Source organism: Falco punctatus, assembly GCF_963210335.1.
Source record: "Falco punctatus genome assembly, chromosome: Z".
Classification (NCBI taxonomy): Eukaryota; Metazoa; Chordata; class Aves; order Falconiformes; family Falconidae; genus Falco; species Falco punctatus.
Window position 1 is genome coordinate 19,909,035 of NC_137586.1, and position 20,457 is coordinate 19,929,491.

Below are 20,457 nucleotides of genomic sequence, written 5' to 3' on the forward strand. Positions count from 1 at the left end.
TCTCTTCAAGATCATATAGACATGTTTCCCAGGAAGTTGGGTTATGCAGGCTCCTCAGATTACATGTTTTCATAGGGCATGTGGTTAGATGTTCTGGGAAGAAACAAAGGAGTTTTATCTTCCAGAGAATGCCTTTTTGAGAACTTTTGTGCTGTTTCTTTGTTTTCTTCTTACTCTCTGGACTGGCCTTGAGCTATAGGTGTATTGGGTGTGTGTGTACTTAGAGGTTCAGAAAAAAGCTTGTAGTGGTTTGATATAAGTTAGTTAGTGAGTTACTGCATAAATACCTTCAGGCCCACTTAGTTAAGTACTTCTGGGAAGTAGTTGGAAAAAAATCTCCCTGTCTCCTCAGGGGAAGAAAGGGTGATTTTGATTTTTGATTTTGGTTTTATGAGGAGTTCTGTGGGCAGTAGTAAATTATAAAATGAAGTGCTATGCGAGGCGCTTAGTGAAGTTTGCCGTAATCTGCTTTTTGACCAACAAAATCAGTTGTACATTAAAGTTACTTATTTTAATTGGACCTTTTTTTTTTTTAACCTTTGTCATTGTAGTTCCACCGGACACACCAGGAAATATTTCCTGCATTTATTACTTTGATACTGAACTTACCTGCACTTGGACCTCAGGAAGAGAAACAAATCTTATGACAAAGTATACTCTTTACCGAAAAATGTAAGTATAGAATATATTGGGAACTGGGTTTCTGGGGTGAGACCTTCTCCTTATATCCTGGCTTCTGTTTAAAGAAAACCTGTGTCATGGGGTTCAGAATCATGGCATTGCCTCAGTAAATTTGATTAATTTGTGGTTAGTAATGGTTGAAGAAAGTTACAATCTGATGCCTGTTTAGTGTGCTCTTTAAAGGAAATGAGCATTCTCCACCCAGTATTCAGCAGACAAATGTTTACATCATAATCGATACTTACTTCTTTCCTTGAAGTAGCATTACTAGTTAGATCAAAAGCTGAGTGAGCCCAGATACAAACATAGAATGGAGGCACTTTGTGGGGGTTTACCCAGAAGCTTTCTGTGTAACTTACCTCATTTTGGATGGATAAAAAAGGTTACTTCCTCCTCTGCTTTAAACAACTCCCAGTTAACGATTCTGCTTGACACCAGTAGGGTTTAACTTAGGGACCTTTGGAGTCACAAGGTTTCAGTGAAAGAGTCTAGAGTTGGTTGTTCTTTTTTTGGATTGCTCACACCTGGGGATTTGTGTTTACAAACTATGTGGTCTCGTGCTTTTAACTGTTTTTGTGACCCCATTATAGAAGCATAAATACTTGGCTCTTTCGATTTCCATTAAAGTATCGTTTAGGAGATTATTTTTTCCTAAGTTGCTGTGAAAGTGGTGAAATTAGTGTTGTTCCAAGGCAGATCTTGGATACAATTTTGAAGGTGGTAAGACAGATTTTTGTCCCAAATACACTAGTCAAAATTATTCTTCAGAACTGGAAGGAATTCAGACTCCAAAAGAGACATTTTCTTATTGTAAGTTATACTAGCTTATGGTATCTTTTTTATTTATATATTTTTTTATTTATCTATATATTTATTATAAATAGTAGGGCAGGAAATAATCTTTAGTTTTATCTCCATTTTAAGCCTGATGTTTTAGGCTTCCACTTTCATTAGGTGGAAGTTTCTTACTTCTAGTTTTTCTACATTTTGTAACTTAGATGAGTTTGTGAAACCATAAGCTAGAATAGTTATTGAAACTAAGTTTCAATATTATTCCTTCTTGTACCAGCCCAAATTCTTCCTTAACCACACAGTGAATTAGATTGCAAAATTATTTCCAGTAAAATCTAACAACTAATTTTAATCCAGATAATTCCCCAACTGAGTTTACCGTATGACTACAAAAGCATTGGTTCGAGGGGGCAGAGAGCTGTGGATGGGAACAAACAGCTGTGCATGTTAGGGAAGGTAGGGCTCCTTCCTTTCACAGCAGTACAGGTGTACATTAGCTTAAAAACATTCGTGAAATACCAGCCTCAAACTGAGTTACACAAATGATGTGCTTGCTTACTGCATAATATGAAATATTTAACACAGGCCCCATACATGAGTTTTTATTTATTGGAAGAATTTCTTTGTGGGTTGGCAAAATGAAACAAATTCTGTTAGTTTTGCATCCCGCACTACTTGTTATGAAAGTATATGCTGCAAAGACAGCACATTATCAGTATGTTCCTTCAGGAAAATCTGTCACATTTCTATTGTCTTGTAATAGCTTGGCAGTTGTACAGCTTATCTTTTAAATATAGAAAAAAAGAAAAGCCGAATAAAAACTTGTTATCACATAGCTTCATGTGGCATGTGTCTAGCTATGTCTATCTATATTTTTAAGGAAGGTCTTGCATGGAATTACATGATTTCACCTCTCTTTTGAGACTTTAATACAAGATAATACTAGCATGTGGATCTCTCATTAAGGCATTTTACTCTTCATTACTGCTCCTGGAAAGTGGTCTTACTAGTTGCAGTTAAAACTAATTGAGCCTGTGCAGGCTACGTACATGGATTTGCAGGAGCAGTGCAATTAGAAGGAGAATTCATTCACACAAACATATCATCTAAGGAGATGTTCACTGGTACAAATGTTCTGCAACCACAAAAACTTATGTATAATAGTTAAATAGTACCCCAAAAATTAGCTTGAGTTACTCTAATAAAATCCTCTGATTTCTAACTCCTTTTTTCTCTCTCTCTCTCTTTTTTTTTTTTAGGATGAGAGAAGGAAGGGTGATTCTTCAAAATACAGTGGCCTGCCGAAGCAAAACAGAGTCATGTTCATTTTATTATCCGGATACTCCATATAGTAGTTCTTTTTGTTTTCAGGTGAAAGCTGAAAATGTTTTGGGTGAAGCCTCCTCAGATTGTGTTCCTATACCTTTGGAAAGAATAGGTAATTTTAAAAAGTAAAAATTAAATAAAGATAAAGCAATGTAGGTTGAGCTGACTGCATCCTCCACAATTCTTTTCCCCTCCCTATAGTATACAGGTTAGAGAATTCTGAAACAAGTCATGTAATCGAAGTTGGTTTACATAGAAGAAAAAAAAGAAAAAAATATTTTTTTAATAATGATTTTGAAACTATTATTTGGGTTTCGTTTGGTTTTAAATTAGTTTCAGTTTTCAAGTGCCATGTACTTTTAATAGTTAGCTAGAACTATGAAGTCTCTGAAATTATATTCAGGGTTTAATAAAATGTTTCATCCTTTCCAGATTTTTTTATCAAAATCTGGATGTTTCCAGTTTAGTTGAGGCAAGTCTCTTGTTATGTTTTAATTGATGTACTTTCTATGTAAAATACTTCTAACTGGTTGGTGGTGCAGCAGCAATTTTCAGCAGTTTCTTGGTCTTAACGAGAGGTGGTGAAAAATGATAGTGTGCTGTATTCATACTATGAAATGTCTAACTACGACAATATTTTTTAAGCTGATGTCTGATGTTTCCATTATAAATTAAAGTTTTTAATTATTAACAAGTAAAGGCCATATTGTAAAAGTTTTTGTCAAACTAAGTGGTGCTTGGACTGTACTTTGATATTTTTGAGTGGTACTAGATGCCAGTGGAATACCTGGCTGTAAATGAATATTTATATAATTTTGCCAGTTTGCCCATCATTTACTCTACTATTTTACTTCCTGGTTAGGAATGTTAAAAACTCACGTGTTCTGTGATTCCCAGGAGCAATAATAATATTTTATCTACTTCTTCTCCCTCTGTGCTGTGCTGCACTTTCCTCCGTTCATTTTGGTGCAGGTAACCACCAACCCTTTTAACCGAGTATTTTTGCTGCAGCACACTGTCAGCTCTCCAGTCATATGGTCCTTTGCTCCCCGTGTTCAGACCTGCTGTGCCTCCTGATTGCTTTCCACATCCTCTGTACCAGCCATCTCTTTTCTCAGCACTAATCCATTCTTTTCCCACAGTCTCCGTCACACTTCTGTCCCCCTCAAATCCTTTCCAGCTGAATTCTTCCCTCATCTGCAGTTTGGACTTGACTTTGGCATCCCAGCTCTGCTTTGTTTCTTTTCCCTGCTGTTGTCTCTGAGTACTGTTCTTCAGTGCTGGTACAGGTGAAAGAAATATGCACACCTGTTTGAGAGTGGGTTTGCCAGCGTTAAGTCAGTTACGTGTGCAGTCTCTTTTACAGGTAACTTCCCATATGTAAAGTTACGTCTATAGACAGTCATGTGGATACTCTGATGGGTTGTACACTACTGAGATAATAATTAAAATTCTTGGAGCACATGTAGATGGAGCAATTCTGAACTTTTATAGAAGCATTTTCCCCTGTTAATGTTCTTGTGTCTTCACTCTAGAGAAATTTGAACCCCCTGAAATACTTTCAGTTAAAAAAATCGCTGGTATAAAGCAGTTGCTTACAGTCACCTGGAAAATGCCTGAGAAGATTATCCCTTCACAAGATTTAATTTGCCAGGTTCAATACAGAAACTTGTATTCAAACTCTTCGGTAAGCTACAGAAATTTTGTTCTGAATGTTAGCTTCTTTGTGACTAATTTCTTAATGTTATAAAAGGCTAAACTGAAAAAAAAAAGCAACAAGTAGTTGGAAATAATGATTAAAACGTTTTAGTGGAGCGTATGCAGGCATGCATGATCCTAAAATCACTGTTTTATTGTCTAGGATTAATTGTTCTCTTCCTTTTAGTCAGTGTTTGGTTTGGTACATACCATACTTGTGAATATATTTCTGTGAAAGGCTGAAGGATGGACCTTAGGCTAAGGGATTACACAACACACAGTCTGTGTTTTACTAACAGTCGGTCAGTATTCTATCTTCCTGTTGCATTCTGGTGTTGAAGACAGCATTTACCCACAACAGTAGAATTGAAATAGTAGAATTGAATACATTAATTTTCAAATGAACCAAAGTATAAATTTTGCAAGATAAAAAATAAGGGAAGTTATTTTTTCTGAGTTTCTTTCTCACACTTGAATGGAACTGTTACAGAAAAAACAGTATTTAGTTGTTTGCTTCTTTCAGAAGGCCTATTCCAATGCTTCTCAGCGTGGAAGTGATTAAGCTTGCAGTCTTACTGTTTCCTCTTCCACAATTTAAGGATGGGCCAGGCTGCTTGGCTTGTTTCTTTGAAGTCATTAAACTGAGATGCCTGCCTTGACCTTACTGTTGTATATAATAAATGTGTAATTCTGGGGGAGAAGAGTTCATCAGGGTAACTAATAGTAGTCCTCAGAGCTTTAAAAAAAGATTTCTGATACTAAAGATGTTTCTAACTAGCATCCTCCTCACATTCTCATGGCAAACATGCTTATGGTAGATATGACGTATTAGTTATTGGATTCAGGATATTGGGGATGATTAGGCAGTCAAGGTGCCTCAGGTCCACCTGGGATATTAGAAACTGAGCTAATATTTATTTAAAAGACCCATTCAAGATGTTTATCCCTTTGGAGTCAAGACACTGATGTCCTTGTGATGCTTACATGGATATGACATCCTTTCCAAATGTTGAAAACATTCATGTTTTTGTGAACTTACAGCGTTAAATTTGTCAGCACCTGAATAAGAAATCCACTTTTTCACTAATACAGTCTGCATCCATTTTCTTCCTCAGAACTTACCTGCATTTTTCTGCAGACATTCTAGAGAGAAGTAGCCGATCATTAAAGACTAAAGTCCAGTGACTTGAGTTCTGTAGGATCTTAGACAGGTGTGAGCCATAACTTTGTAGCCAGACCAGTGGCAGCTGCCAAGAAAGACAGCCTCAAACCGTCAGGTAGATATCGGTGTTCTTCTGTCAGCTCATAAATACAAAAAAAAAAAAAAAAAAAAAAAAATTGAGCCAACGACAGATATTTTCTTGCCCTTTTAAGCTTTCCTACCAAAATGATCTAACTAGGTTGCTGCAAACTGGTTTTACTGAGTGAAAAATAGACGGCCTATTTTTCTACTTGCATATACTAATTAGAATCAAGCATTGTTAAAAGCCTTTTGACAAGTAACTAAAAGCTAGTCTGGGGTGTCTGCTATTCTGTGTCAGGTTCTGGGGGGAGGTGAGGGTGATAATGGTTTAGAAGCCCTTTTTATTGCAGGTTGGCTAAAGAGTCTGTCACCTTGCACTGGTTTGTAGATCCCTGAACTCATTCTCACAGAAGCAGTTTTCTGGTTTTGACTATGAGTTTCTTGAGATCAGAATGGACTAAAGCTTTCAGTTTTGTTAGGCAGTGCACTTCCCGTTATGGTGTTCAAAGGAGTGGGTGTCTGCATTTTGTGTTGTTATAGTTTGATTCACTTTTCCTTGGAAAAGACAGGAATTTCTTCACAGGTTTCGGGCGCTGTTGTTGTAAATCTGTGTGGTTTGCTCCTTGAGTTTGTCTCCCAAGAGGGAAACTTCCTTATTCTAAGACTTACCTTTGCTTACCTTGTTAGCTTTTAACTACCTTGAACATTTATTTTAGTGTCTTTCAGGTTTGGAGAAGGAGAGTTGTTAATTACTGATTATTGTTAAATACTGATTTTTCCAATTTGGAAGATGAGACATTGGTGTAGTGATTATAGCAGTCCTTTGGTACACAAACACTTTCTATTAAAAAAAATAAAACTGTCCATAGTTCCTGTTTACTTCCCGTTGTCAATCTGGTTGAGTTTATGCATCAACGCCAATTCCTGGTTTTCATGCCATCTTTCACCTTTTGTTTTGGAACAACAATCTGGTTTCTGACTTCCATCAGTGACATGTGAGTGGGGTCCTTTTAAGTTGAGAAAATCACTCGCCTTGTCATTACTTTTTCAAGAAGATACTGCATCAGTTACTTCTCATACTCCTGTCTTCTTTCAACACTTAAAGGCTCCATCTTTTTCTTTTTTTTCCCTTGGTATCAGAATTTGCTGAGTTCTTATTGTCTTTTCATTTTAATCATATGCTGATAACAAGTGTGGCTGTAGGCCATCCCAAATATTATGTGGCTAAGACCTAGAAGACCCTGTAAGTCAGAAAAGACAGGAAAAGAAATAAGCACGTAGCTGGCTCACAGGCTGCAGGTGATCACTATTTCACCGGGGATTCTTCTGCTGTGAGGAAGAGCTGTATTCAGGACATGATGATGATACTGGCTTTAGCAATCCTTAGTTGCTTCCCACCAGTGGGAACTGCAGTCATCCAGCACCTCCTGTGCTGCACGCAATTCAAACCATGGTCAGGATAGACACGGTTTTGGCTCAGGTTTTTCAGACCCTGGAGTTTTACCAGAAGAATAAAAACGCTACACAGAATGAAATAAACGAAATGCAAAACAAGTGATTTTGAGTTTCAGAGGAACGAAGTGGGAAACATGAAAACTGCATCCTTTCTGTGGAATTTTTTGTTTTGGGTTTGGGTTTTTTTAACTAATTCATATTTCTGCAAGCAATTTTATAGCAAATAATTTTTGGTCATGTGTCTACTTTCAGGAATTTGTCACTGTCCCACTGAGTTCTGGAGATAGGACAGGATCATGTAACCTCACAAGTCTGTGGGACTCCACAGAATATTCAGTTGCTGTTCGGTGTATTAGTGCTGTGTCAGTATTCTGGAGTGAATGGAGTAGAGGGAAAACAGCAAGCACAGAAGAGAAAGGTAGGCTAACTTTTTAGTAAGTTCTTCTTTGGCTATACTTCGGGCATTAGGATTTAATACTGGAAAACTGTATTCTCAGCATATTATCAGTCACTGAGTTTAGAGTTCTGCTGTTTAAATGGAACATGTGTATTTTGTGTAAATACAGGAGGAGGAAAACTGTAAGATGAGCAGGGAGTGGAGGAGATTTGAAAGGTGATACAAACAACACAGGGCTAAAGGCAGAATAATAAGGTGAATAGAGAGTGGAAAGAGGAAAAAATAATAGTGCAGTTGGAGACAACATTGCGAAGCAGAATAGTAGCAGAAATGTGGTGTAGCAAGTATGTCCAATAAAGTGAATTTTAAGTAGAGAAATTAAATTGCCAGTTATAAAACAAGACTAGAAAATCTCCTCTAGAACTTAAATAAAAGAAAGCAGAAGGAACCTTACGGACAGAGAGAAGTTGTACTTATTAGGGAAAAGAGGCACAACATTAGGCAAGGAAAAACTTCTTAACAAGTTGCTATTGGGCTGTATTTTTGAAACCTTTTGATTGTTTTTACCGTATTACACTATCTTTTTAATATAACAACAAACTTCAAGATATTTTTGTGTCTTTAGCTCCTTCAGAAAAAGTGGATTTGTGGAGGGTAATTGAATCTTCACACTCAGCTGGAAGTAGATCTGTACATCTTATGTGGAAGGTATATACTCTTTTTGTGAATTGATAATTGTATTGGTATCCTGCAGCTGATGTTGCATTGAAGTATTTTAGTGTTGTAGGATATATAATGCCAGGGGGTTTTGCGCTCATCAGAAAGAAACCTCACTGAACTAAAGCAGAATTGAAAAGGCTTTTTTTTACTGAACAGTAGATGAATAGTGTTTTGTAATCTGTGCAGAAAGGAAGAGTTTAATTGTGTTCAGATCACTGGGAAATCTGATTGAATGTCCTTACAACTACTCTTAAACAATACAGTTTACCAAAGCTGTATTTAAATTCACTTTAATCTGATAGAGTGACCAGAGAGAGGGTCTTTGTGTTTCAAATCTCAGTATTTGACTTTTGAACTTTCCTTCAATTAAATTATTGCAGCTGGCTGTCCAGAAGATGAGACTTAAATACTCTGCTTTTCTAAATTTAGGGTAATAATTTTGTAATTTGATATGGACTTTTTAGTACAGTATATACTTTTGACAATACAAATAACACTGAAACACTATCGCATTTTTTTTATTTTTAAATAGCCACTAAACAGCTTTCCACCTTCTGGGAGAATTCTAGGTTACAAAATACAGTATTTTCCAGAAAACAAGGCTGCACTTAAAATGACAAACATCTCTACTGATAAGAAAATTACTTTACTTTTAAATGAAGAGGCATATCTAGTATCTGTTACTGCCTATAACTCTGCTGGAGATTCTCCTGAAGCTATTTTGAGGATTCCACCCGCTGATGAAAAAAGTAAGATTTCTTAATGTCATGATATATTTTTCTCATTAAAAAAATGATCTTCCTGACATCTGTTTTAAGTTCTGCTGTGGTGGAAGTGGAATTGTACTAAGGACTTTTGTCATAAATCTCTAAATAGAACACTATTTTGCACAGAGCTGTGTAGTCCTTTACTTTTTACTAGAACAAGATCTGGTTGTCATATTTTGCTATCATGTATCATGTTTGTTTTTTTTTTTTTTGTAGATGAGTATTGTTGGGGTATTTGTTTTGTGATATAGTCATTAAGACACCAGAAAGTGCTGATATCTTATTAGAATTTCTATTTTATTACTTTCTGAGGGTTTTTTGGTTTTGTTTCTTTTAACCTTGGACCTCCCAAATGAATTTATAGTCTCATTCAATTCTGTCTCATCCTTCTGCTAGGTTGTAAAATTGATTATCACAGGGCATTATGGCAGTGCATTTAACATCATTCAAAGACATCTTTAATAGAAGTCCCTTAGATGCATCAATGGAAGTAGAGAGAGAAACGCTGTGTTTATTCTCATTTCGTATACATTCCCACAGTACCTCATCCAACCCACTGCCAGGGTCAGGAAGCTGGTCTGCTCTAGCATGGCAATTGTGTTTTTTTGGCTTAATGTTTAATTCTGGTATCTCTGTGAACCTTGTATTGCAACATCCTGCTGCCTAACCATCATCTGGAAGAGAGACTGCGTTTGACACAGAGTCACTTATCTTACATCAGTTGTTCATTAAATAAGTGCAAGTGTCCCCTTGGAATTTCTCGATCAAGTTCCACATCTAATTGAAAAACTGGAATATGTAGATGGGATGTCATCTTGTCCTGGAGATTGCTGACTACCTTTCTATCCACTTCTGTGTCCCACAGTAAATGTTACTCTGATTTTTTCATGCTGTGGCATGCTTTTCCCACCCTCCACATGTCTTTTCCTTCTGCTTCACCATGTCTTTTTCCCCTCTGTTTTGCCATGTTGGGTGTTCACTCAGTTTCATTACCTCTGTTCTGCAGGTTGATGGTTCACTTCAGTGTCATTCATGACCTTGCTGACTTGGCTTATGGTTTTCCTATTGCCTTTGTCATCCCAAAACTTGCTTATCTGCACTGCGTCTAAAATTGGTAGTAAATCGGTTTGTAAAACTTTACAAACTGTAAAATACAGATCCTAAAAGAGAGACTGTTTTTTGATTCTGTATGTGTAAACCTCCTTGAGTGTAATCTCCTTAATCCCCCCACCCCTTTTCATTGTAAGAATTCTTACATGCTTCAAGTATTTTGAGTACCTGCATGTGATCATAGGTATAAAGTAACTTCTAAAACTTTTATTTTAACCTTGACTAAGTCCCATACCCTTGCAAAGAAGCAATCTCATCTTGCTATAATTGAATTGTTTTATTGCTGCAGTTTTAAGAAGATAGAATTGCTGACTTATTTTATTAAATTTTTAGCTTCTCAGATTATTGAAACAGTGAGGACCTTTACAACAAATGAAGAAGTGGTTGTGGAATGGATAGCTTCTGAACCAGAAGTAACCAAATACGTAGTTGAGTGGTACGAGGAATTGGAAACAGATCCTTTTGGTAGATCATGGCAGTATGTGTCAGATTCTACAAACTGGAAGACTAACAAAAGTATGTTAATTTCTCAGTTATAGCTGTAACAATGTACAGATATATACATATTTATGTATATTTATTTATAGGTAGACTGGAAAGAACAAACAGGGATGAACTCATACAGCGGTCCTCAAACCATTTTAAAAAATAACCATATCATTACATGCTTTATTGAAATCTTTGCATGTAATTGAATAGGAATTTTTAAGTTTCTCAAATTTTCCTGCAAGATTGTGTTTGCTCCCATGTAAGATTAGGCCCAGATTTCATATTTAAGCACATCTTTGGTTTGATCTTATGCTGTGAATCTTCCGGTAGGGAGGCTTATGACAGATGTACACTATTTTAGCAAAGAAATCTAGAAACAAGAAAATGAATTTGAAGATGGAAGTCATGTGCCTTCATGTGTGTTAGAGAGAAAAAAACCTGAAGAGGATTTAAGGGGGAATTCTACATGAAAATAAGCAAGTGCAATGACTGGTCAATCTGGCATGTTAAGTATCACATAGTCACATTTGTATTATGACCTAAGGCATTTCTGAGAGGTTTCAGAGACCTTATGATGCACTAATAAATAGGCGAGGTTCTGCTCACTTTTTTGGTTTAGAGGTCGACTCTTTTTTTAAGTAGGTAATCTCTCTAAGTAGTAATGTTTTAGCTATGTGTACGTTGCGTCAATGAAAAAACAAACTGCAGAGCTCAAGAGATATGTGCAAAAGCAAATCTGTGAATGTTGATGTCTACGTGAACAGCCCATGCACATTACCTTTAGTTAATGATAGACACTTGCTTTTCTTTATACATTTAGATTTTTTTATTTGCAGACATAGGAATAATGGTGAAAACGTTTAACATAATATATGTGATCTGTGTGATCATTAGTTGTTTGGTTCTCCATTAGTGAAATTAAATTTAACATATCTGAAAGTGGTTCTTACTCATATTAGGATCTTTCTGAATCCTACATTAAGGAAAAAGAATTTCCAAAGTTTTCAGAGAACAAGTATCCTGCATTTTCTAAAATGAAAAGGAACACAGTTCATTAATGATAGACATATCTAGCTTGCCCATAAAACTTGTCTTACTGGCTCAGACAACAATGTTTTAAATACCGTATTTGTGCTACAGTAAAACAAATAAAACAAATCTGAAGTGATTGGAATTGAAGTGAAATTCAAGAGCAGTTCATTACTCATTGAACTGAGATGCCTGAATCTTGAGTCATACTGAAAATTGCACTATTTCAGCATTTTAGTGTGAGGAATAAATCCTATTTATAGCTGTTCTCAATATAGAAAGAACACCAGCTTTTCTCCTCAGCATTATTAGGAGATCTTTGTTTACCTTAAGCTTAAGTTGCATTAGAAATGACAAGTCAAGTTCAGGTTTACTGTTGCTGAGGCCTGGTTCTGATATTCTTTTGTGGAATTAGTTTAAGGGCAACATGTGGGCCATTGTAACTTTTCCTGGGTTGCAATAGGTGTGAGGGACTGAAAAAGCATCAGAGAGCTGATACAATGCAGGGATCTGTTGATGGCCATTATTCTTGTTGAACAAGCTGCAGAGCTTGAGGAGGAATGGCCTAGGAAACCCTTTGCACTGGTTTCATCCCCTGGGGTGTAAAGCCCCAGATGAGTCCTCCTAGAGTTGATGGGGCTTGCTTGTAAGTAGGGTGTGCACCCTGTTGATTACTTGGCTGTTGGATTGTTCAGAGTTCAAAACTTCATTTCCAGAAGCTTGAACTATGTCTTGAAATTCTCTCTATGTAAAATTCTACTGCAGAGGTTTCACTTCTACAATTGTACTTTTGAGTCAAGCTGGTTAGAAGCAGATCTGCAATTGGTATAACTGGAACATCAACGTGGAGTTAAGAGCTGGGGCTCCACTGTGTCTTTTAAGCTGTTTGATGCATGAGAAAAAACTCTTTTCTGCAGAGCAGTCAACTTAAAGATATATTAAAAATATTCCTGGAAATATGATTTTATACTGGTTATTTGAAAATAAAAACTTCCTCCAAAACCTTAAACTGTTAAGAGATGAGTAAGTGGCTTCATATAGAGAAGCTGTGTAAGGCTGAAGTATAAATTCCCATTCCAAGCATTTGCAGTGAAAAATTAGTCGGAAACCAAGTACTCTTGTGAATACTACTGAATAAAATTCATTGTGTTAAGGGCAGTAATAAGCAGTAGGTATATATTGTGCTTGCTAAAATGTTGAAGAAAATAGAGGTCTGTGGCAGTATATTTAGAACTGCACTGTGATTTATTCTGCTTTCGTTGTACTAGTATCACATAGAGAATTGTATGTAAATATTTTTTTTTTCCTTTGCAGAAAACTTTAAGCCATTTATATGCTATAACATCTTGGTGTATCCTTCCTATGGAGATAAAGTAGCAGCTCCATGTTCCATACAAACTTATGTCCAAGAAAAAAGTACGTATTTTAAACTAGTAATGTTGTGGAAGGTTTGTTGTAGTCTGTCTCAGGGTGTATTATGTTTGAGAAATTTGGTACTGGCATTACTGGACGAGAGATGTAGAATGTAGATGCCACCCCCACCCCAAAAAAAACCCCCAAAAAACCAAAAACCAAACCCAGAAGAACCAACAGCAGAGGATTCGGGCTTCCTGATTTCTGTTCATAGATCAGCTACTGCATTGTTCAGTGAAGAAGATTTGTATCTTGTGATACAGGTACATTGCTGCTTGAATCCACTCCTTTGTTGTACGGCTTACATACTGTATACAGAGCACTTGGAAAGCATATAGCTACAAACATGAAACTTTTTTAAACTGTCTATCTTTTAAATGTTACAGCTCATCTAGATATGTAGTTATTTTAATGAATATATTTAATATATAAAAAAATAGAAATACAATACGTAAACATATTAATGCTGGACTGCATTTATCAGTCATAAGATATGGAGAAATTCTCCTCACAGAATAAAATGGATGGTTTCAAAAGCCTGCTTTTTTTAAATTTTATAATGTAACAAAATACTTGCAGTCCTGCACTTAAAAAATGTTAAGAAGCCATCATGTTTGTGGTTGGATAGAAGCTGTGGATGGCATAGTGTTTTGAGTGGGGAGGGTAGGAAGGCTAGGGAGGAAGGGTTCTTTATCTGTAGAAGTTTAATGTGAATTCAGTGATCTATACAGCCAGCTCTAAGAATGTTGTTTACTGGTATTTAAGATTTCAGGTAAAAATGCCAGTTTGTGTCTCTGTGTGTGTAAGTCGATGTATGTGTGCACACACGCGTAGTACAATGCACTACGAAACAGCATTAATTACAAGGAGGAGGTGACGGAGTATTTTGTTTGATTAATACTAGGACAATTAGAACTTTGTTTTGAATGCTTTCCTATTGTAGGGAGTTGTGACAGTGCTAGAAGTTGTCAGAGAACGGGAAGGAAGAGATGTGTTAAAACTGAAGCATGGAGAACTCTTGCTTCACAGTTACGAGCAGTGCATGTGTGGTTGTGTTGTGTAAGCAGAAAGACATCTGATGTGATGGGCAAAGGCTGGGGGTGCTGGAGGCCTCAGCTGAACCTCAGCTCAGCCAGAGACTTCCTGCGAACACCGCCAGCTTGCGCCCCAGTTCCCCCAGGAGTGCATACGGATGCTTTACCTCTTGATCCCTGTGGGGCTGTGAGGGTATAGAGCCTTTTAAGGATCTTGGCATATTCGGATGCGGTGATGTTGAGAGCTATGTAAATACCAGAATACATGAGGGGAAGTATTATCAGAAGAAATCACGCATTAAAGAGGGTGAGAAAAGTTGAGGGCTATATTGGAGCACTAAGATGACACATACTTGTTGCCCCTAATGTTACTGGTATGTGTTAAGTGACACAGATGGCTAACATTGCAGCACTTAGACTATTTTACTATTTTTTTTTAATTTATGATTCTTCTGTGTAGAGCCATCAGAAGGACCTGTGGCTGACACAGACATTCCAGGGAAAAATGAAGTTACAGTAAAATGGAAGGAGATTTCAAAGGATAAAAGAAATGGATTTATCAGTAACTATACAATATTTTATAAACCTGAAGGTGGAAAAGAATTGAGTAAGTACATGTTAAACATCAATGCTTTCAACAGGGTATGACAGTCTGCTGTCTGAAGAGAGTTATTTTTGTGGTTATTAGCACACTTTGCTAATAACTATGAAGATAACTGTCTTCAGACAGGAGATCATATGATGTATTGTATGGTATAAATGTGTCTGAAAACACAGGTTCTAAAATGTGGCTTGCTTAAAGATTAATTTTTTCTAATTGAAATGATGGGGTATTCTAGTGAATACTCCCTGCTTTAATATTACACATGTATTCTTGCTCAATTTCTTTGTTCTGAACTTATTTTGTACAGCACTGCTTGCTCTCAATCTTTTTTACTATTAGTATTGTACTGCCTGTGGTAGTATAGCCATACTGCCAACCATATCATCCTTTCTGCTTCTCAAAGGCAAGTCTGATGGATCTCCAGGTGATAATCTAGTCCGTCTATAGCAGCATTATCATTCCTCTTCCCTTTCTAGACCAGGATGGAAAATAATATATTGAGAGCCTTTTTTGCAGATTGTTCCCCATTAACAGTAAAAAAAATTTGCAGGATTATGCCAGATTAGAGAGTAGTATTTATCAGACACTTGCTGTTTTCCACTTTTACTTACATACTGGTCTCCTTCTATCTTCAAATATGTTCTCCATTGTGACATACCTCTGAAACCAATGGAGGAAGTCATGACGGAAGTAGAGGAACTAAAGTGGAGATGAAATATATTGTAGAGTCATAGATCCTGTGCAAGTTCATGAATATGAATCTCGTGAGGGTTCATTGAACCTGTGAATTCCATGCATGTCCTTGGAAGGATGTCTTTCCCAAGCCCTCAGCTTCTGGAACAGTATGGTGGAAGTTTTCTGGTAAAAATGTCTTCACAGTCATTTTAAGAATAAAAGCAAACCAGCAAATCATAGTCAAGGAGCTAAAATAAGGTGCCAAGAAAAGCTGCCAAGAAATAGTTTCTTTGGACATAGTTTTTTAGATTATTTTTTTAATGTGTTTGGTTTTCTGTGCTGATACTTCTTTTCTGCTCTGGAGGCTGATAGCATAACTTTTTGAGAGTATTCTTAATCTCCTGCCTCAAGAGTAGTATCCATACAAGGTGTCAGTATAATCATATCTATTCAGAACTTCTCTAGCCTAAATCTTAGTAGAAGCTTTTATGAGAAGTGTTTTGGTGACCTAAATTTGTTGTTCTTGTATGGTTTATGAAGAATGCTGTTGGATCATTCAGTGCTTTAGAAATGGTTATTTTTCCTCTCTTGTTTAGACATCACCATTAGCACACAGCTAGCATAATACTTTTTTAAAAAGATCTCAAACGTACAAATCTTATGATGTCTTCAGTTGCTTCTGGATATCTGGATAGCCAGAACAAGAGTATTCTTGGTCGTTTTTAAAATAGAAAGAGGAAGCTGATTATTTCTGTTGGATTCAGTCCTCTACCTGCGATTTTTCCTGCCATTGTGGTTTAAGGCTGTCTGCTTTGTGTGGGGTCATCCTCAAGGTACGCAGTCAAACGTTATGAAGACATGTGTCTCCTATTACTTCTAAGGTAAAGCAGAGTGTGCCCATTTTAGGGGTTCAGATTAGTTTCTTTAGGAAATTACATCTTAAATAACAACTCAAGGGTCTTAAACTTATTTGCTAAAACCCTACCATACTGATGCTTTTTGAGGCTCCTCTGATTTCACATCTTTTTGTTAAGAATAGAACATGAAGTTTATGCCAAGGTGACTTCACTGATGTGCTTTTAATTCTAAAACTTCACTTTCCCCTCCTAGGTTTAAGAGAAACTGCTTAGTTTCCCTGCTATTGCAGCATATCTTTTTCCTGAGTGTTTCTTGACTGAACTGAAGGATGATATGAGTTGGCTTTGACTTTATGCAACAGAAAATGTTTTAGTGATTAGCCTATGAACATGCTTTTAATAGTTTGTAGACATAGAATGTTATGGTATATGACCTGCTTAAAAAAAACTTAAAGTGAAGAACACCATAGTAATTCCAGTAACGGAGACGGTATTGGAAATACTGAGTTCTATTCAGAAAAGCATTTTGAAAGTTGGACAAAAAAATTCCTGTTGATTTTGGCTTTCCTCTGAATTTATTGTGGTAATATTCCAGTGCTGATAAATTTTATCGTTTTGGATGATCAGTGTCTAACTGCGTGTAGTAGAAATACAGTTAAATTTCACAAGCTGCAGAAACTATTTTAAATTCTTAATTTCTGAAGAAATTAAGCTCTCAAAGAAATAAAATTCTCAAAGCACTGTCTTTAATGGTAAAATAAACTATAGGAGGTAATAATTCACCTATCTTTAACATCAACAAAAAAAGTCTATCTATTTTTAAAAGTAAGTACATATTGGTTTATTTTTTTGTCCTAAACTTTTAAATAGCATTGATAAACATTGTCTGGTAATTTTTCTCTCTCAAAAGGCTGATAAGGTCACTTTGTATTTCAACTTTTCTTTAAAATACTTTGTGATCTATCATTGTAAAAGATGCTGAATATGTCTACAGTTCCCTGGTATAACAGGTTTTTGTGTGTTTATTGACACAAATCTTCTGAAAAGATGAAACAGTGAATGCTGATGTTCTGCAATACAGACTGAAGTCCTTACAGGCTAATACACAATATACTGTCTATATCATGGCGAGCAACAATGCTGGTGGAACAACTGGAGAGCCAAAAACCTTCAAGACTTTGAAATTCGGTAAGTAATATTCCAGGTTAGTTACTGTTATTTTAAAAACAGGTTTGGGAGTATAGAAATATAGGGCATTTTTGTTGGCTTTTGTTATTTTTTTTTTTAAATTAGTGTTAAACAAAAGAAGGAAGAATTACCAACAGTAGCTGAATTTAACTCAATTTCATTGATCATCTCACATAACAAAACCTCAAGATTGGAACTCAGAACCTAAAATCGTTATTTTGCTGTCAATAAAGTTGTGGAATACTATGAGTGTTTGTGGGAGCATCATGTGGGAGTTTGTATGCTATCAATTATGGGATGGATGCCTAGCAGTTTATTAAAAAGCAGTTATTTCCATCAGAGATGCTAGACTGAGAATAGCTGTGTGTTGCCTTGCATCTCTTCTGCTATGTAAGCTTAATCAATAAATGAATGTACAGGTTGTGGCCAGCCTGTGGGGGAAATATCTTTTCCTATTTCTTACAATTTGTATTAGCCAGATTTTACTGAGGAGCTTGGAGTCAGGGCTGTGGCTCAGAAGTTCAGACACTTCCTCATTTCTGCTTCTGGAAGTAGAAATGCTTTCAAAACATGAATTGTCATAGGTGGCCAAACTGAAATATAAAGAAGTGCATAAAGCTATCCTTAAACTTGTTGCGGGACTCAAACCTACTTTATTTTTTGGTTGCTAGTTTATATTAATCTGCCAATTTGCTAGTCAAACGCAAGGTAGGTTAGACTATGCTGGTGTCTGGTCTGTACTGCTGTCAGTACTTAGCTCTGGTCGGTACTTGGAAGCTAGTTCAGAAATCTGTGCACTGTTTTGGTCGAGAAACTGTATTTTTTGTGTATTTAAAACTTATATCCTGCATTGCCTTTAGTATTTATTTCATAGTTAACAGATAGCAGTGGCACTGTCTGGCAGTTTTAGTTGACTCTAAAACAACATGTGCCCAGAGAGGTGGTAGACTCTTCATCCTAGGTGGCATCCTAGGTATAACCTAAGCAACCCGATTCTAATTTCAAAGTTGGACAAGGTGACCTACAGATGTCACCTCCAATCTGAATTACTGTTTGATTCTATTTAAAGGAAATTTTAAAGTGCAATACATCTGTTCCTGAGCAGTCTTATTAGGAGATGCTCTTCTGATTCATTGACACTGTCTTGTTGGACTCAAAATACTCATCTTTTGACACATTGTACAATGAGTACCATACAGTATTCTGGTAATTGTGTCTAGTTTTGACAGAGCTCTTTAAAATTGAGCTAATTAGATGACTCGGATGTTGAAAATTACTTATCTTAAGGGAATACATGAAGCAATCATAAACATCTGTGTTGTTTTTTTTCCCCCCTCTAAAGATAAAGAAGACATTATTTTCATTGCTCTACCCGTTGGATTAAGTATGTTGTTTCTGTTAGGTCTTTGGATAACATGCATTTTGAAAAAACATGCGTGAGTATTTTTTCTACCTTCTAGAACTGAATGCAGTCAGTTAATTTTAACTTGTAGAAGGCAATTTTTTATATGTCTTATAAATGCTTTTATTGGTTTCCAAAACAAATTAAGCAACTGGAGTAACTGGAGTAACAATTAACTAAGCATACAGTTTATCTTGTAACTGCAGCTCATGTGCTATAGTCCAAAATAAATACTAATTTTAGAAAGTTCAGTAAATCAGACCAGAAGAAACAGGAGAAACAGATTTACACATCACAAAAATCAGTTTATGGAGAACACTACATGCCATTTGCAGTTCCATGGTCAAACAAGTGAAACATACTTTAGGTCAGTTGCTGAAAAGTTGATAACACCAAAAATACAGTTTCCCAGGTACTCTTTAATATATCTGCTGGTACACCACTAGAACACATTTCGCACAACCTCTAGTGCTTATCTTAGCTATGTTAACGTTTCTTCCATTAGTTTGTGACTCTTCCCTTGAGCTATAAAGAAGTCATGAAGAGACTAAAAATTACATTATGTGAAAGCATTTGGGTGCTTGATCCTTGAGTATAGGTCCATATATATGCAATTCATAATCCTTTTCTTTGATGTCTCAGATGTCCCCTGTCAGATTCTAAATTGTTCCCTCAGAGCCTGGGGATGCTATAACATCCCAAAGATGATTGTGAAGATTTTTAGGGTTATAACATATGCTTTTCATCAGCATGAAAAGTTACTGGGTTGTCTGGTTGAAGCTTAAGAAGGTTAAAAATCTTAAATATCTTGGGATATTCTAAGCTATTAGAATCACGATTATTGTCATGCAATGCATCAGGTAGTCAGTACAGCTGAAGTAGTAAGTATAATTTCCAGCTCTTTTACATCTTCATCTGTGGTGTGTATTCTGAACTTGCATAATAGTAAGAAAGTATATTTTGATTCTGGAGAATACTTTGAGATGTAATTGAGTGTTTATGTTCTTGTGTAGATAAATTGCAATTTAAAAGGTGAAGCTGTGGCCCACTTTTCATTCCCTTACATATACACCCAGTATCAATGAGTGATTAATTTTGTTTCCTGTCTGCTGCTCCCTTGGGTAGTTATAAACTGCAGTGTCAGCATCATTTATCTGCTGACAACATAGGAACTCTGCATAGCTGTAGTGTGGTGTAGTGCTAGGGACACTTAACTAGAGCAAAGTTTAGCTGAAGTGGCTTAAGAGCCACCCTGAAATGTAATCACAACAGGTTTTGTATACAGCCTCATTTGGGCTTATTTTCCTTTGTGGAAGTTTGTATTTTAGCAGTATTTGGGCTATTTGGAGATCTGATAATTTTATTTTTAATGAGCTGTTTCTTCCATCATTTGACTAAAATTCCTTTCTCAATGATAGGTTTAAAAAGGTTTGCTGGCCAGATGTACCCAATCCTGCAGAGAGCATTGCAGTGGAATGGCCTCTTAATGCATCTATGGTAATAATTGCAATTGTATATATATTAAAGAAGGGATCAGATGGAGAGAAGTTCTTCTCTGATTGTCATTTTATGACTAA

General features: G+C 36.3%; 2 protein-coding genes across 2 annotated transcripts in view; both read left to right on the forward strand.

The window, feature by feature from the left end:
- DDX4 (DEAD-box helicase 4) overlaps positions 1–20,457 on the forward strand; it is a 107,154-nt gene that overhangs the window by 66,241 nt on the left and 20,456 nt on the right. The gene's annotated exons all lie outside the window — the stretch shown is intronic.
- The window catches only part of IL31RA (interleukin 31 receptor A), a 238,220-nt gene that overhangs the window by 14,392 nt on the left and 203,371 nt on the right, over positions 1–20,457 (forward strand). Inside the window, exons 4-15 of the mRNA XM_080372935.1 lie at positions 552–672; positions 2,733–2,911; positions 4,335–4,486; positions 7,448–7,613; positions 8,218–8,300; positions 8,845–9,061; positions 10,523–10,705; positions 13,022–13,123; positions 14,615–14,761; positions 17,338–17,478; positions 18,821–18,914; positions 20,299–20,377. Coding sequence (XP_080229061.1) covers positions 552–672; positions 2,733–2,911; positions 4,335–4,486; positions 7,448–7,613; positions 8,218–8,300; positions 8,845–9,061; positions 10,523–10,705; positions 13,022–13,123; positions 14,615–14,761; positions 17,338–17,478; positions 18,821–18,914; positions 20,299–20,377 — 1,664 coding nt within the window. The remainder of the gene's footprint in view (positions 1–551; positions 673–2,732; positions 2,912–4,334; positions 4,487–7,447; positions 7,614–8,217; positions 8,301–8,844; positions 9,062–10,522; positions 10,706–13,021; positions 13,124–14,614; positions 14,762–17,337; positions 17,479–18,820; positions 18,915–20,298; positions 20,378–20,457) is intronic.